Source organism: Cololabis saira, chromosome 7 (assembly GCF_033807715.1).
Source record: "Cololabis saira isolate AMF1-May2022 chromosome 7, fColSai1.1, whole genome shotgun sequence".
NCBI classification, from domain to species: domain Eukaryota; kingdom Metazoa; phylum Chordata; class Actinopteri; order Beloniformes; family Belonidae; genus Cololabis; species Cololabis saira.
In genome coordinates, this window is record NC_084593.1 from 39934905 (window position 1) to 39954142 (window position 19238).

Consider the following 19238-nt stretch of genomic DNA (forward strand, 5'->3'; position numbering starts at 1 on the left):
CCATTAGAATTAGAGAATCAATCAATCAATCAAGGCCAACCAACAACAGCTGTGGGCATTTCCCCAGCTTCAATGACCTGACACTAGAGTCTAGAGCAGGGGTATTCAACTATATTTGGCCGGGGGCCACATCTGCAAAAGGACTGTATGGAGAGGGCCGCACAATTTTAAAATTTGGGGGCTTTCAAAAGGTATTTTGCACTCAAAGACGAAGACTTATGTATATATAATACATTTGTATTATACATTTGAATATATCTAGTTTACATATGAATTATGTATTAATTGTCTCCAGATATAGTCATTGTGAATGTTAAATATAATATTCAAATAAAGAAATATTATTTTAAATGCAAGTTCATTTTGAAACCATGCATTGTGCAAACTTAATTAAGTTGATATTGACCTACTTTTAATAAAACACGCCATAATGACAAAGCACCACTTTCCACCAAGATTTCCTTATTTGAATATTATATTAAGCATTGAGCACAAGCATTTCAGTCCATAGTAGCCAGTTTGATGTTATAAATAAGCAACTAAAATATGAACCATAAGCTCCTTTATTAATGACACATCTGTGCATTATATCAGCAAAACAAAACAATCACATGAAATTATAGGAGGCTTAGAAGTTCCATCTGAAATGCAAAGTCCTCACTTATTCAAATGAAAAAAATGTCAGGCCAATCCTAGAAGCCTAATGATGTCAACAAGTCCTCTGTACAACGGAGGTTAAGAATAATGTGACAAATAGTGATGCACCGAAATGAAAATTTGTGGCCGAAACCGAAACCGAAAATAATAATAAACACTTGGCCGAATACCGAACAATACCGAACATGGTTCTTCGCAGTTTTTCATTTATTTTGCCAATTTTTTCACCATTGCATAAATCAAATAAATTTGATTTAGGCATGCTTTTAAAAGAAAAAAATCTTTTACAAAATTACAAGGTAGAAAACATTTGTTGAACATAAAAAACTGAAAATTTTTTAATTTCCCAGTATTTCTTAAATATTCCAGCAGACATTATACCAGCAAAGAACAATAACTTAAAATAAATAAATTAGCAAAATACATTTTTTGGCCATCTTTGAGCTTACGTTAGGCTTAACTGACTGAACATTGTTACATAGGCCTTAAAACAATAAAAATGCATTAAAGCGCTCAGGGTTTTTTATCATTTCAAATGATAAATCAAACTTGTAGTGCTGAAAGACTTTGCAGATGTGCCCCCTCTAGATATTTGAGCAGAACATTCATTGCAAACAGCCATTCTTGTTTTATTCTTTGCCACTCTAAAATATTTCCACACTGCTGAAATGTTTGCACCACTTCACTCCACGCTCTTCGCTGTTTGATTTCCTCATCTAAACGCACCTGTAATAGATTGATTTATGTTGGTTTGGTTCCACCTGCTGGTGAATGTTAGGTAGAATTCTTATGTGGTTAGTTTTTGGTTGGCCAACGATTTATGTGTTGCGCAACCATTACGGGAGCGTTATGTGGTTAGTTTTTGGTTGGCCAACTATTTATGTGGTGCGCAACAGTTACGGAGCGGCCAGTCTATTTATATTACAACGCCGTTATTAATTGTTCGTTTTTTTTCCCACTTATTCCACCGAACACCGAAAGTGTTTTTTTGCCATTTTCGGCCGAACAATTTCGGTTACCGAACAATCGGTGCATCACTAGTGACAAACATTAACACTGTGCAACACTGGCAAAAAATCAGAAATAAAAAAAAAAAAATTTTTTTTTTTTTTTTTTTTCAACAAATAACCCCTTTTTTGAAATATGACCAGGGGCCACATAAAAGCTCCTGGCGGGCCGCTTGTGGCCCGCGGGCCGCCAATTGAATATCCCTGCTCTAGAGTCTCGACGGTTTCACTCCTATACAGCTTGCTGGCCGGCCCTCAATTGTAAGTAAAGCTAAACCACTCATATGTCTATTAGAACTCATCTCAACTCGAGAAAATGTTTTTCTCTCTCAGTGGTACGCCAATATTAGATCAGATTAAACTATATCTAAAATCAGGATATGTTCCACAGGGTTTTAAAGTCGCAGTATTTAAACCTTTACTCAAAAATCCTCTCTTGACCCAGCCATTTTAGCTAATTATAGACCAATATCCATCCTCTGATTTCCTAAAATCCTGGAAAAGGCAATTGCAAGCCAGTTATGTGACCACCTGTATAGAAATAATGTATTTATAGTTTTTCAGTCAGGGTTCAGAATCCATCATAGCACAGAAACAGTGCAGATTAGAGTCCTCATTGCCTCAGAAAATGTATTAGTATCCATACTAGTTCTGCTAGACCTCATTTGCTGCTTTGATACCGTAGATTACAGCATTTTACTGCACAGATTAGAGCATGTAGTTGGGATTAAAGGGGCAGCACTAGGCTGGTTTACCTCATATAGATCTGGCAGATTCCAGTTAGTGTTTGTTAATGAGGTTTCCTCTGCAGAGACGAGGGCCTGCTATGGTTGTCCCACAGGGTTCAGTGCTAGGGCCAATCACGTTTAGTCTATACAGACAGCCCTTGGGAAATATCATCCAGAACCACAGAATTAATTTTCATTTCTATGCTGATGAGATGCAGCTGTATTTATCTATGAAGACAGAGGAAACAGAACCGTTAGACAAACTTCAGGCATGTCTTAAGGACATTAAGGCCTTGATCTGCACACACTTTTTTGACTTTAAATTCTAATGAAACAGATGTTTTTATTTTTACATTGGCGTAGCACAACTGTGACAAACCGTGGAGTTGTTTTCAACTATTCGTCATTTAAACAGCATATTAATCAGGTTTCAAAGACAGCCTTTTTTCACCAAGATTAAAATCATCAGGATTAGGAGCATCCTCTCCCAGGATGACGTGGAAAAACTAATCCACATGTCTGTAACTTCTAGGCTAGATTACAATAATATATTATTTGCTGGTTGCCCAAGCACTTTTCTGATTAGCCTCCAGTTGATCCAAAATGCTGCGGTGCAAGTGCTGACAAGAATCAGCCAGAGAGATCACGTCTCTACTGTGTTAGCCTCCCACCACTGGCTGCCCGTAAAATGCTGTAATTCATTTATTAAAGGGCACGTAGTTTGAACCAATATGTATAATGCAGTCCATTCTGTTTTTTTCTGTCAGCTGCCAATGAAACAGTGAGAAATGTTAATCTCTGATAAGGTAGTGTCAGTTAGTGGGTCTGGGCAGACAGAGGCTTCTGTACACATGCACATGACTGCCCTGAGGTAGTTGTATTTTAGTTTATGTCTCCGTAAACTGCCTGTTCCATTCAATAAATTTCCTCTTTAAAGCGCCATTGTGTTCACTCTTACACTCTTGGTCTCATTTTTCACACCACTCGACGTGCCCCTAGGCTTTGACGATGGGTTGTAACATGTGCTGCAGGCTAAAAAGTGGGCAAAATGCTCGGCGTGAAGGGAGAGTAGTAACTCTAGCTGGAATTACAGTCAAGGACAGCCCTTGCAGAGTTTGATACATTATCTGTAGTTAAGTTCCTTTTGGTTCATAGGTCTGACATTGCCTGATGACAGCTGGGATAAGCTCCAGCCTCCCTGTGACCCTGAACAGGATGAAGTGGGCATAAAAAATGGATGGATGGAGGGTTGACAATTTCTCTTTTAATAAAACCACAAAACAGGGAAGTTACCATGCTCAGTGAAAGCATCAATTCAAGGTAACAAAAGAAAGAACAAATTGTGTGGACCTTTAAAATAATAGAGATAAGGGTTATGGTTTGTCTTAGGAGTGCGAGTGATGCACTGGCCTGTTTGTTTTCTCATAGGTTTGTAACATGAGAACGTTGTAACAAATAATATACACATGAATGCCATTTGTGGCCCCAGCTCTCATTATCAGCCATACAAATACGTTAACTATGCTCATGGGGAAATAGAGATTTCAATGTCAATTTTTTTATCAATATTAGTAAACAAATGAGAACTGTGTTCTTTCATTTGACCACATCATCTTTTTTTTCTAAATCAAAGCTAATTAAATTAATTGATCAAAATGTGTGTAGCTGAATAAAAAAAGTTCAATAACCTTTACACTTCTGCCGATTTCCTCTCATGACTTATTGGTATCAAAGTGCACATTGCCATGATGTCTGTATACATTACAGCTACAGTTTATTATAACTAACAACCTTGGCTGAAGAAAGTGACATTTCCTTTGACTCAGACTGGCTCTAATGAAAGCTAAACTGTCCCTTTTATGGGAATGGAATAGAGGCGGAAGTTGAACGCCTGGGTTGGTAATGAAAGTTGATAACTACCATTGCATCATAAATGATATGTTTAGGGGTCTTTAAGGTTTGTTTGAATCAACTACAGCAGAGAAAGAGTTTGCTTTACAGGCAACCTCATGGGAAGACGACACAAAGGCTGGAGAAACGGGACAAAGCGAAATAACGAAGGAGTGATGAAGAAGAGGACGTAAAGGTCTAACTTCACATGAAATTTCAGGTCCATGGGAAACAAGCTGGATGAGACAATGACCTTAAAGAGTCATGGGGACATGTTGGTGTATTAAAGACACCTGAAACATACTGCCTATGCAATGTCTGTCAATAATAGCCAACTGCTGCCTTCAATTCAATTCAGTTCAATTCAATTTGATTCATTCGATTCAATTAATTTCAAATCAGTTCAATTCAAAGAATTCTCCAAAGAGAAATTAGTTCTAAATTTCCAAATTATTTGTTTTATTTTGAAAAATATATATTTGAAAGAAGAACATCTTTATCTCACCAATAATGGCAATCACATGCTAATCTGCTCATTAACAATCTGCTCATTTCTCACCATAAATTGTCGATTCTGTTGTTATTACTATAAAAAAAAAAGCATAGATTATGTCAAATACAAAATGCTTTTCAACTTGTAAAATTAACTTCTCCTCATACATGGTTGAAATCTCTAAGACTTTCTGATTTGTTTACCCATGTCCTCTATTGATAACATAATTTATATGTACATGTTGGAGTCCCCGCATGTTCTTTTTAATCTACTGTATGCCATTCTTGTATCTGACCTATTCTCCATGTTTGAGTGGGGGTAGTTCAGCTATGGCTGGATACCAAAATAAAGTGTCTGCATTGACGTCACTTCCCCACTGGACCAGCCCCCTTACTCACACTGAGTGGCAAAACATCAGCAAAAACAGCTGCAACTAGTGGAGAAGACAGGATAACAGCTGATTATGGTCTTAAATTAAAGGCAGTTGGACTTGACAGTGACCCGTACAGTTACCAAGAACCAGTGGTCCATGGACATTAATATTTAGTACAGTTACCAAGAACCAGTGGTCCATGGACATTAATATTTGGTACAGTTACCAAGAACCAGTGGTCCATGGACATTAATATTTGGTACAGTTACCCCAAGAACCAGTGGTCCATGGACATTAATATTTTGCCACGAATCCAGTTTCCTGATATTTATATGTACTTAATTTCTACGCCGGGGAAATACATGAAGCAAAGCTTGAAGGCTTACTAAAGTCTTGACGCTTGGTCCGACTTCAAGGCAGGATTTGTTGTAGAAATTAAAGTGATGAGGACACCAAACTTTATGATTTGACCGTTTAACGTTAGCTACCCAAAAATCCAACATTACCTGATACAAAATGGGAACCACAAATCCACGTTTCGGTGTCTGGAATCCAGTTGTTTCTGTGAATTGCAGCGATCCATTTGTCTCTCCTAAGCTTATTTTTCAGCAGTCTGTAAAACGATAACTCCGATTTCTTGCTAAATCTATGAGTACAGTCGATCGCACAACAGCTCTTTCCCGTTTTAGATGTTTTCCAGTTGCTCAAACTGAAAGTTTACCTTGCCACTCAGTCTTTCTGCCACTCAGTCTTTCTGACACTCAGTCTTTCTGACACTCAGTGGGAGTAACCCGCTGTTAAGTTGCATCTGTGACGTCATGCACATTCCCTCTATAGGCTTGACTTGTATCTTTTGCACATCAGAGCAAATGCTTGCTCCTAGGACACTTGTAAAACTTGTGACAGCCTTTCTGTTGGGCTCAGTGTCATGGACTCGCTAGGCCGTGTTTCCACCAACAACTGCTATGACTCCTGGGAAACTCCTGTGTCCCGTCAGGTGCAAAAGCACCACGGCACGTTTCAGAAGCATCAGAGAAGCTACCAGCCACTCTGCTCTGCTCTGCTGAGGAAGCCAAGTCTTTTTCTGGACTTGAGCCATGACTGAACCACTTCAATTTTCACATCACAGAATGAGCTGGCAGGAAGTCAGACACAAGAATAGCATATTGGTGAATTTTCAAAATAAAACGCCATGAGTAGACTCTGACTCATATATCAAAACTATGTTAATCACAGCTAAACAAGTCAGAGGGTCTCAGATAGAATTTCAGCCCTGGAGGAGGAGAGGTTCATTTTCAAAGACTAAAAGGACTTTTTTTTTTACACCATCCAATATTTTTACAAGGATAATAGTAGACAAGAAAAAGGCATGGTGAGAAATAGCTACATCTCTTACCGTGAAAGGTGAGTATTTCCATATGATTATATAGTATAATGCAATCTCAAAACTTTCTGTTAAACTCATCTCACAAATCCGACCAACGGAGCAAAATGAAGATGCAATCAGACCATGCTTGGTCTTTCATGCCTGGTGTGACCCAGGCCTTGGAGGGGCAGAGTTTCACAGAAGTAAAGATGGGAAAAGGCCCACTAGTCTGCAGTTAACTGCATCTACTAATTGTGAAATTGTTTCAGAATCTGCCCTTCACCATAAAATTACCAAGTCTTTGAATATCTCGTCAGCCGCCATCAAAAGAGTCCAAGAATCTGGGGAACTCTTTTGGCTCAAGACAAAAATCAATCCAGGCCCTCAGGCAACCTCAGATTTAAAACAGGTTTGATTTGTTGATAAAAATCACTGCATGCACTCAAACACTCCTGAAAATCCCAGTTGTAAGTAAGCAGTGTGCCGAGCCCTCCACAAATGCAAATGTTTTATCATTCAAATGGAAACGATGTTAACATGATCCAGAATGTGCTGTCCTATTCTGATTTTAATGGAGCAAAAACTCATTTAGAAGTAAATTGAGACAGTGGAAAATGTATTTTCTAGTCAAGCCATTTGAAATGTGAATTTATTTTAGGAACTCATTAATGACCATCTGTACTTCAAGACTTTGGTTAATACACTGCAACAAAGTAAAACTCCAGATTTACATTTCGTGTTTGCCTGAAGGCGTCGCCGAGCCACAACTCACTGAATCTGTTGTGGCAGGAAAATACTCACGCGCCCATAGATGAGTCCCAACACAACATGTCATGCCAAGAGGGAAAAACCATCGCAATAAGCACTTTGCACCAGAATATAAACACTTTTCTTTAAAAAAAAGTGGACATTCAGGATGGCAACTTCAACCCAAGCATAAAGACGTAAAGAAGAAGAAGTATCGCTCCTTACCAGGTGTAATTTCTATCACTGTATAAAGTCTCTCTGGGGGGAAAAGGACCTTAGGAGGCTGGGACGTTTGAAGAGCTGAGGGTGAAAGAAGAGACAAACGGGAACACTGATTATCAAAAGTGTGGGACCGTTTCGTAGTATCCAGCTTTACATGTACATCTTATTGTCATATTGACTCAATTCCAATGAAAAAATGACAAAACTTAAATAAATAGGCAAAATTGAAAAAACATTTCTTTCTTATTTTTAGTTTATGCAATGTCCCTGTAACCATCAAGCCATTAATACTGTACAGTGTTTAAAACAAACAAGGAAAAACACACACACACACATCTTATCATTTAGGAAAAAGTGTGCGATAGATAGATAGATAGATAGATAGATAGATAGATAGATAGATAGATAGATAGATAGATAGATAGATAGATAGATAGATAGATAGATAGATAGATAGATAGATAGATAGATAGATAGATAGAGTGTGTGTGTGCAGGTATACATGCTAACCTTTGTACTGTGATGGTCAGTGACAAACGGATTCGACCTGAAGCAACTTTCACTTTCATTTCACTTCACCCTAAAAACCTGTGCTCTCCTCTGTCCATCCTGTTTTCTCTTCCTCCCATCAAACGTCCACTAATCTGGTCGTGTGTTTAAGTACTCTCTGAAAGCTGTTCAACATGCACCCCATGCTGTCGGTCCTGTGTCTGAGAGCGAAGGCTCTGTACCATAATTCACGCATCAAAATCATCCGGTGATTAGATTCTGATAATTAAACAGTAAATGGAGGTAGAAATTGACGATGGCTGGAATTTCGGGTTCGTAAAGTGCAACATCTGTGATTTCCCTGATGACACACGCGCACTTAAAACCGTGCTGAAAGCAAACTGCTTGGCAGGGTGCTAGTCTATCCACGGTGAGGTTCAGTGGAGATCCAAGGACACTTGGGAGGGAATGAACAATCAAGCAGAAAAATGACTGTCAATGGAAAAAAATGTGCAGCTTGAGGATCAGTTTTAGCCCTTCATTAAACATCAGAGATAAATCAGCTCTGTGGTAGCATTTACTGACATAAGAGTCAAATGTTTAAGAGGAGAAGTTATGTAAAGCGGTAAGAAAGTGTTTGCAAACATTAAATGTAAGAGTGTGCACACTTGGGTCTACATTTAAAGGAGCCTGAGGCCGGATTGTGGCAAGATTTATGAAAAAAATCCGTATACATTTTAAGTTTTCTAGTAATAATGTCAGATGAAGCGTTCCAAACCCAAAAGAATGAGCCCTCTAGTGTATCTCTCCGTTGCCTTGAACAGGCTGTGTGCTGCAAAATGTGCTGCAATTCGGTCCCGAATTTCCCGCGCTGGCCTGCGGATGTGACGTCACATGACGCTGCATGTGCGTTCTCCCCGTTCTCCCGTGCCGGTGTGGGTACCAGATTGTATCGGGCTGCAATATTTTCCCCGGAAGTGTGCATTTTTTCCCCGCAATGGTATTTTTTTGCCATGTTAAGCTAGGAAGGTAGTTTTTCACCATGTCTTCACATTCAAAACGTCTTTTTTGGCAATTGCGGATTAATCAGTGAGCGCTTAGTTGACGTTACATTTTTTAAATTATATTTATATAATGTATTATGACTATTTTGCTTAGACATTTACAGATTCAACAATGAGAACATATAGAGACATACACTTCTGTAAAGTCAGAAGCAGCAGATCATAGTGGAGGTAAAAGGGAGAAGAAACATATACAAGGAATTATCAGAATTATCAGTGATCTTACTGACATAGAAGACGGAACGTCATCACGTACGGTCAAAAGCCAATCACAAGACGGAACGTCATCACGTACGGGGAGCCGGTAAAAAAAAGCAGGTGGGAAAAAAAAGCACCGACACCGGCTTCACTGTTGGCTGCAGTACCCCCAACGGCTGTCGTGGTGAAGGGTGGCGCTAGAGAGTCTCATTTCTTAAAAGGAGCCTCAAGCTCCTTTTAAGAAATGAGATGAACATGAGCCAGTAAGTCTTGAAATCTACTGTAAAACTATCAATTCAGTATAAAAACTGACAATGTTAAGTACACAAAGTGATTCTTGATGTCGGAGACGCACACATAAGAAACTGTTTAATTACTCCTAAACTCAAACTTTACTTAAAACTCAAACTTCACTTCCTGTGTTGGATTAAATGTCCTTTCTTTGGTTTTTTGTCTTTTCCCCTTTCTTTTCTTGTCTTGTTCCGTCTTTTCTTTTCAACTTCAGTCTCTTTTCTACATAACCCTGCCAATCCCCCTATCATTTCATCGCTCTGTTTCTCCAACAAGATTGATGGATTCATTTGCATTCTGAAGGTGCTGCTGTGCCCTTTTAAGATTAATGAGACAAACCTTCACCTAGACCGCCTCCTTTCCTCTTTCCCCCCTGTTATAACACTACATCCATTTCCTTTTTCCTGATATTATGTAAATCTTTTCACCCTAAGTTACCATTTCTTCACATGAGAACAAGAAAACATATCGGCGATGTGACTGCAACTGTAATTAGAGTTGGTCGTTGTTTTTCGTCACTGTGAACAGCTTAATTATATATGTGCCGGCTTCACAAACATAGGCTTTTTAGGAGACACTGTCAACAGCTTTCCAGAGGCGGCAATCGAGACTTCCTACCCAGGTCTGCTTTTGCAATCGAGGAGATCTTTCCGTCTTCCAGATCTTTGTAATTGGTGTTTACCTCAGTTCAAATTTGAATGTGAAAAGGTGTGCAGCAAACAGAAGATAATGATAGTAGTGCTTCCTTTTGGCACGCGGCTTCTCAAAGACATGGAAGACAAATTTAAACTCTTAAAACTTTTCACAATGACTGGTTCTGTGGAAAATAACAGAATTTTGGTAAAGTGGTGAGTGCTTTTGCATCCAGTCTATGTTTGCATGTGTGCAGGGAAAGTTCTTTGATGTCAGAGGAAGAGTTGTATTGGTTATTCTAACTTGATTGTGTGATGTTTGACTAAGGTGTTGTCGTGGACAATTGCAAATACAAAGGGAAACTGAACAATTCAGAAAGGAAAAGTCCTTGCAAGAAGAGGATAACTGATTTTTACAGCTATTTTTCTGCCTCAAAGCGTGTTAAGTCAGTTTAAAGCCAAATCATGGTTCCTGGGCACTTTTTACATTTGATTTATTAAAAACTGAATGTAGTCACTGAAATATCCGGTTATTGAGAATTTCATAATTCTACCAACAATCCAAATCTTTGTATTTAAGAGGGTGTACTGTGAATGAAACTTTGATTGAAAGATCTATTAACAAATAATTTCTGATCCATAAAAAGATGGCCGGGGAAAAATAGTTGTAATCCATTTAAGAAAAATATTGATTAAACCCTCTTCAAGAACACCCCAGGAGCCCAAAAATACCTCTGGAAGCTGATGAGGGTAGCATGGCAAAAGGGAAAGATACCGAAGGCTTTTTTTCCGTAGACACGTTGGTACTGAATTTGAGTTGTGATCGAACATTTAAACAATAATAGCAAAAGAAATCAACACTAGTTGTCGTGGGCAAATGGCTTCTAGATGCAGCCTACAACCACATAGATCACCAGTATTGGTAAAAACACAAACAATATAGAAATAACTACAAATTAAAGCTGCAAGCAGCGATGAACGGGCCCTTGTGCACGTTCAGGCTGCAGTGAAAGCGCTTGTATGACTTGATGTAGATTCTTCAGGCCTGGACATTTAGCAGATGACACCACCCACGACTCTCTTTGTCAAACCCTTCAAAAGTTATAGCAGAAAGTAGGAACTATCACATATCGACCAATCAGAAGAAGCGGCGGAGGCTAATTTGCACGAATTATGGTGAAGGAGTCAAAACCGAGTCCGATGACACCACCCACATGTCTTTATGGGAAACCATTCAAAAGTTATGCCAGAAAATAGGGACTATCAAGTATTGACCAATCAGAAGAAGGGGCGGGGCTAATTCAGACCAATTAAGGTCAAGTACTCAATACCGAGTCCGATGACACCACCCATGCTTTTTGGCGTCTATCGTCGCCACGGTAACGCTTTTGACTGAGAAAAGTAATGCGCGTCGTTGCAGGATCTAGACGCACATTTTGATGTATAACACACCTGGGTGCACGTTACGGTTCGGGTCGCATTAACGGCCGAAGAAATGGCATAAATTTCGCCAAAATTACACGATTCATTCAAAATGGCCGACTTCCTGTTCGGTTTCGGGCCAAGAGACTTTTCTTTAAGTTGCGACATGATACAGGTGTGTACCGTTTTTTGTGCATGTACATCAAACTGTATTGTGGGTTTCTAGGGGGCGCTGTTGAGCCATTAGGCCACACCCATTAATGCAAACCATTAAATATCACATTTTTCGCCAGGCCTGGCTTGCATGCAAAATTTGGTGACTTTTGGGGCACGTTTAGGGGGGCAAAAAGGCCCTCCTTTCGTCGGAAAAATAAAAAGAAAGAAAGAAGGAAAATTCCTACAGATACAATAGGGCCTTCGCACTGTAAGTGCTCTGGCCCTAATAAGTACAAATTATAGATCAAAATGCATAGTTGTTGTGTCACAATGCTTTTCAGCTCTTCCTGTCAGGATGATTGTTATGAAAACACGACTCTATGCCAAGAATGATATTGACCAATGATGGCACTGACCATTGTGACATGGTTTATGGTCCAGTGTTTGGGCTAGAGTGAAAACAACACTTGTGTACACGACCTGAACTAAATGAAAAACATGCAAAGTAATCTGTGACCTGAGGCCACATATGTTAAAACAACTTTAGTCTGGCCGGTCCTTCAGGATTCATTTTCCACAAGAGACCATATGAAACTCTAATAGTACCCATATACTAGTATAATAATCTTACTATGAGTTACATGTAACTATATAAAAAAGTAGGATATTTGCACCAACAGCATCACCTAACACCTACATATTAGAGGGTGCAGCTATTACTGTTCAAAGGGGACCAAATAGAACCTTGTAAATTCACAAAATTATGTTTTTACACTTTAGAGTGAAAACGAACTTTTTAAAGATGCCCTCCAGTAAAACAAACAAGTGTTAAATAGTTACCATATCTACAGGCGGTTTCTATAAACCACTACGGCTGAATATTTTGTTAGGGAACTGCAATGCATGAGTGAAAGTCAGAAGGGAACTAATTAACGGCTAAGAATGAACTTGCATTATGGGAGGTATTAGAGATGGTAAATAGGAATACATTTTAAAACATCAAATCATTTTGTGTTTCATCAACTCATGGAGAGTTATTCACTGAAAAACCACTATCGGTCATTGTTATTTTATAATTATAACAATTGTTATCCACTTATCCAGAATATTACACTTATATCAACAGTTAAACGAATGTAAACCTGTCATGTTTCCAAAAATGTGTCCTGTTTGAAAAAAATAAAATAAAAAAAAAGAAGAGGCCCTTTTGGGTCTTCCTTTAAATCTTGTACAATGGCTGCACCTCTAAATATCTTGAACTAATAAACCTATGTTTTAAAAATAAATGTGTTTGCAATATTATTTTGGTTAAAAAAATGGTTCAAATACATATTACTTGGTAAGTAACAGAGGTTTGTCCAAATTAAAACATTTGTCCAAGTCAATAGAACACGGAATCAATGATAAGAGTAGGTGAAGTAGTTTTTTTTTCACCCACTGATTTTTTTACGAATAGGTTATGTTGATGCCTGAAAAGAGAATAATGCTGTTTGTTGTCAATATCAAGCAATTCAATTTAATGCCATTCTTTCTACACTATGTATATATATATATATATATATATATATATATATATATATATATATATATATATATATATATATATATATATATATATATATATATATATATATATATATATATATATATACACAGTTTAAGTTCACCAATGACAAGAAATTTGACAAAAAAAGCTTTGAATGCATTGGATTCATACTGTGTGTCAAAAAATAAGTAAAAGTATGATTAAGTTTTCTTAAAAAAAGGTATTCAGAACATTGCCAATTTAATCTAGTAAAAAAACATTAATTAAAGGAAACAAAAGAACTACCGTAGCTATGTTGGATTGTGCGCCATCCCTTCAACATGAGCCTGAGCCAGAAGAAGCTCCCCGTGCTGTGAAAGACAGACCAAGAGGATCTCATCCATCTTCTCTTAATGCACCAGACTTAAGGAAACTAAACAAACTGAACGCGCTGAAAGACGGGCTCAGTTCTGGAGCCTCTGGAGCCAACTGTGCAAAGGATACTTCATAAAATGAAGAAAATCATGGACAACCCTGAGGTTCCCCTTCACAACACAGTGACTCAGCAACAGTGTCTTCAATCAAAGCTTCTTTCCATCCTCTGCAACACAAACTACTGGAGATCCTTCCTGCCCACAGCTATAAACCTGCACAATGAATCATCAAACATTCTTAAATCTACTACTACTGCAACAATTGATATCCCTTCAGGGATTAATAAAGTGTTTTGAATTTTTATTACCTTTTTTATTATATTTTGTGGTTGTGTGTAAACCTCTGACTGCAAGTGTATATATCAATGCAAGCCAGATGCAAGAAGTAGTATTCATAAATGAATCTTTCAATGCTAAGGTTTTACACATCACGAAATAGGACACATCAGGAAAAAAAAGTTTTTAGACACTAAAAATAAATGGAAAAAATACATCTCAAGTATCATGTTATCATGAATAAATAAATGTTTATTTCTAATCTCTGGTGAAAGTCTTTCAACATCCTTCTGTACACAGTATTCTTGGATGTGTTTAACACATTAGGTGAGTTAGTGAGTAAAAATGTTGATTGAAAAAAAAGGAAGTGGAATTATAGCAGAGTTGATGCATGCCCTGCCTTAATTTCATTATGATGGTCTGTCAAATCTGGTCTGTGAAACAACTCTTTGGAGACAGCCAGAGCACAAGGGTGGAAAACTGTCTAAAGCAAGTTGCATGAAATCGATAAGCTTTAATTTGACCCTGGTGCAACTGCTGATGTGATAGATGTAGAAAATGCACTGTAGATCCTTATCACAGATACCATCTGCTGCAGAGCCGCGGCACACTGGAGGGAGGCTTGATGGATAAAAAAGCCTCTCCCTCAGCTTAATGATAAAAACCCCCAGAAAAACATTAATGATTCTGGAAGGAAGGTGAAATGTTTGCTGGAAAGAAGAGTAAAAGTACAAGTATTATTATTATTAGGGCCCGAGCACTTACAGTGCAAAGGCCCTATTGTATCTGTAGGAATTTTTTTTCTCGTTTTTTTTTTCCTCCTTCTTCCGATGAAATGAGAGCCTTTTTCCCCCCTAAACGTGCCCCAAAAGTCACCAAATTTTGCACGCAAGCCAGGCCTGGTGAAAAATGTGATATTTAATGGTTTGCATTAATGGGCGTGGCCTAATGGCTCAACAGCGCCCCCTTGAAAACTTCGTGCCTCAAGCCCCACAATACGGTTTGACATACATGCACGAAAATCGGTACACACCTGTATCATGTCGCAACTTAAAGAAAAGTCTCTTGGCGCCATGTCCGAAACCAAACAGGAAGTTGGCCATTTTGAATTAATCGTGTAATTTTGGTGCAGTTTATGCCATTCCTTCGGCCGCTTCTTCGCCCGAACCGTAACGTGCACCCAGGTGTGTTATACATCAAAATGTGCGTCTCCATCCTGCGACGATGCGCATTACTTTTCTCTTTCAAAAGCGTTACCCTGGCGACGATAGACGCCAAAAAGCGCGCCCCCCCTTCATCTGATTGGTCCATATTTGATAGTTCCTACTTTCTCCATAACTTTTCAATGGTTTGACATAGAGAGTTGTGGGTGGTGTCATCGGACTTAGTTTTGAGTCCTTGACCTTTATTGGTGAAAATTGCCCGCGCGAGGGCCCGTTCATCGCTGCTTGCAGCTTTAATTATCATTATTATCATTAAGTATCAAGTTAATACATTTAAATGGCCCTAACATACAAACGGTACATGTATGGAAGGACTTCAGTTTAAATATTTGCTTTAAAAAACAAGCCTGCCTATGAGGGGGTCTGGGTATCTCTGCAGAGGCTGCTGCCCAGGCCTGAACCCAGAGAGGTGGAAGTTGATGGATGGATGGAGGACTGGATATTAAACTTTTTTACGTTGGCTCTCTTGGACAAGACATTATATTGGTATTATTGGAGGGATCCATTCTTCATTAACCACACAGTACTTGAGTACTAACACAGCACTTGACAACCATCTATACAGACAACCGTTAAACTCAGGATCCCCTGACATGAATAATAAAGAAAAAGAGTTCCATCCTACAACCCTCCAGTGCCACTTGGGATTTGATTTTTAAGAAATATAAAATGTGTAATGGGTTACGAAAAAAATGTAAATGCTTTATTTCGCTACTTAAAGAAAAACAAGTGGCAGAGAACTGTTTCAGTGTATTCTGGCAGCACTGTACCTGTGAATACATCCTTTTGAATAAAATCAGATTTTATTAAGCTAAAAATGCCATTAATGCTGCAGTAGCAATCGTAACTTGATACTGAGTTTCAATAGAAGGTAAAATGTTCCTTGGAGGACAACAAAAACAAATGCTGGATGGACAGCATGTTGTTTAAAAAATAATTTGACCATAGTGTGGTGCTCAACTGCAATGCATCCTGTAATTAGCATCAGAGGAAACTTTCAGTCTTCATATCAGTCAGTATGTCAGTTCAAAGGGTGAAAAAGAGTCACTCAAGGTACATCAGAGTCAGATTGTACCATTCACCGCTGTTTCAGCACAGTTGACTTAATGGAAGACAACTGAGGATGACTCCGCTGTTGAAAGTAAACCATAAGAAATGCGAGACAGCAATTTGTCAAAGTGCATAGTGATAAGCCACAAAGCTCTTGGGACAATGTCCTTTGAACGGACGGATGAGACAAAACTGCAGCTTACTGGCACATCAGCTCTGAGTTAACAGATGCAGAAATGAAGCATTCAAAGAAAAAAAGAAGAGTACTACCATGAGGCATTTATGTTCTGGAGCTTCTTTGCTGCGTCTAGCACAGGATGTCTTCAATCAATGAAATGTTAAGACTATCAAGGCCTTCTGGAGCATCCCAGTGTCAGAAAGCTTGCCTGTAAAAGCCGCAGCTTTTGACTTTACAAACACACAGTTACACTGACATACACACCTGTTCACTCACCTACATACTCACTCCACAGTTTTGGGGGACAGATAATCGCAGTAGTCTAGTCTTGATTCAGTTTCAGGGACCTGAAATGGTTGCTGCTTGTGTCTCTGCCTGCCTATATATATATATATATATATATATATATATATATATATATATATATATATATATATATATATATATATATATATATATATATATATATATATATATATATATATATATGTCTTAGGCCCGTGATTGCCAACCCCCGGTCCCCGGACCAGTACCGGGCCGTAGAGCCGTTACTACTGGGCCGTGAAATGGCTTGTGTTCCGATCATAATTAGGGCTGCAACGATTCGTCGCCGTTGTCGACAAAAAGCGATAATCAAAATTGTCGGCAATTGTCACCAGACGTTTTTTTCCCAATGGAGTGAGGCATCTCACTTTCACTTTAACTCATACAATCTCTGCCGAGAGCCGCGCTGCAAACAAACAAAACTTCAAAAGTTTGGGAGCATTTTAGCCTGGATACGGCGAATAAAAAGAAGACTTGCAAGGTTTGCAAAGGAGACCTTGCTTATCACGGGAGCACGTCGGTAATGCACGAGCATTTGAAGAGAAAAAGCACCTCGGACAGTTGAACGAAACGGACTCGCCTTGGTAAGATATTAAGCGTATTTTGGCTTTAAAAGAGAGCTTTAACGTTATGCCTGACTGTGCCTGACAAAAGTATTTTAAATTAAATGCATGCAGACCGATGAAGAGCCACCATGGACCCCTTTCTGCAAAAGAAGCAGACGTGTTCCTGCACCAGACGATTGCGCTCACTGATCAATACTGCAGCTGATCTGTGATATGAGCAGCTCTCCATGGTTGATGGTGACGGGTTTCAACAAATGATACACCAGTTCAACCCACAGTACGTCCTGCCATCCAGAACCCATTTACTCACTTGATGTAGAAAAAATACGAGATGTTTTACTTTATTTTATCATTTATTTTTTATATAACACAATTGCCTGTCCTTAAAAAATGAAAAATAATGGACAGAGGTTTATTTATTTATGGATTTATGTCTATACTGACTGATCACTGTTCCTGTCCTTGGTTTTTTTATTTACTTTTTGTATGAACAGCAGCAAAGTTGAATAAAATATCTATTTTTCATTGAAGTACCCATCTTTCTCGTGTTTATTATCATTTGCCACATAATTAAAGCAACCTCATACTAAATTTAAGAAAACAATTTTTGCATTTTTTTGTCATATAATTTCATCCAAAACTTGTATAAATCGAAATATGTTTCTTTGAGTGGCAGCCCTGTCATGGCTTGGCGGACAATAAGTTCTGGTACCCGACCGGACTGAACAGCGCAATGCACTGTGCTGTATGCAGGTTAGGTACAGTCAGCTGCAGAGATGAGCGGACCTCAGCAAACCTCCATGAGCCGTTTCTTTACTTGTTGTTCGAGTAAAAGAAATAGTGATGAACAAGAGGAAAATCCTACCAAAAAGAAAAGCAAAAGCTTTAATCGCAAGTACGACATTATGTATATAAAATACGGATTTGTTGCAACGGGCGATTTGGAGGCGCCAAACCCACTATGTATTTTATGTGGAGAAACGCTCGCCAACGAAGAAATGAAGCCATCCAAGCTTCAAAGACACTTAAATAGAAAACATCCTTCTCTCAAAGACAAACCAGTGGATTTTTTCGAAAGGAAAAAACGTGAGTTAGATTTGCAGAAGCAAGTTTTAAAGGCCACAACATCAGCTAACGTCGCTGCAACGAGGGCTTCATATCTCGTTGCTCACCGGATTGCAAAAGCTAAAAAGCCCTTTACAATTGGAGTGGAGCTAATACTGCCCACTGCAAAAGACATCTGCCTCGAACTTTTGGGGGAAAAAGCAGCTGGCATAGTGAGGGACAATTGCTGGACAGAATAAAAGCATCTCCGTGGTATGCAATACAAGTGGACGAATCTACTGATGTGGAAAATTCTATTTCTAAAATGTGTATTAAAATTGACATAAATTGTCAACCGGCCCCTGAGCTTTTTGTTTATACTTCTGCTGGTCCTTGGCACAAAAAAGGTTGGGAACCCCTGTCTTAGGCAACTTGGTATTAACCATTAATATATATGCAGACAAAAAAAAAAAAGAATTGGTAAATCAGGCAACAGCCATATGCACCGTGGACCAAGTTCATCTTCAAGGCGCAAATGTTGCATTTACATTTTAGATGCAATTCTCTTAGTAAGTGTGTGTGAGAGAGAGTGAGAAAGAGAGAGAAACAAGCGTGGGGTGGGAGGGTGTTATAGTTAGTGATTCTAATTAGATGATTTGAATCAGTTAAGGGACTCCAACCTAACAGCCCCTGGTCCCACCGCCAGCATGGTTGGGACCTCACACTATTTCTTGCATACGGGCTCAAGGGGGCCCAACTATCCAAAGAGATTCAGCTAATTATCTTTCTGCTATCTGTGGACTAAAGTTCCCTTTCCGAGTTTCTGACAAAGGCTCACATTTAGCAAGTGGATTAAAAAGGTTCTGAAAGTTCCTTTAAATGC

At 38.8% G+C, this 19238-nt stretch overlaps 1 protein-coding gene across 1 annotated transcript in view; it reads right to left on the bottom strand.

Annotated features, from left to right (window-relative positions):
- Window positions 1–19238, bottom strand: part of il1rapl2 (interleukin 1 receptor accessory protein-like 2) — a 605742-nt gene that overhangs the window by 139554 nt on the left and 446950 nt on the right. The window contains exon 7 of the mRNA XM_061725899.1: window positions 7487–7561. Within this exon, the coding sequence (XP_061581883.1) occupies window positions 7487–7561 (75 nt within the window). The remainder of the gene's footprint in view (window positions 1–7486; window positions 7562–19238) is intronic.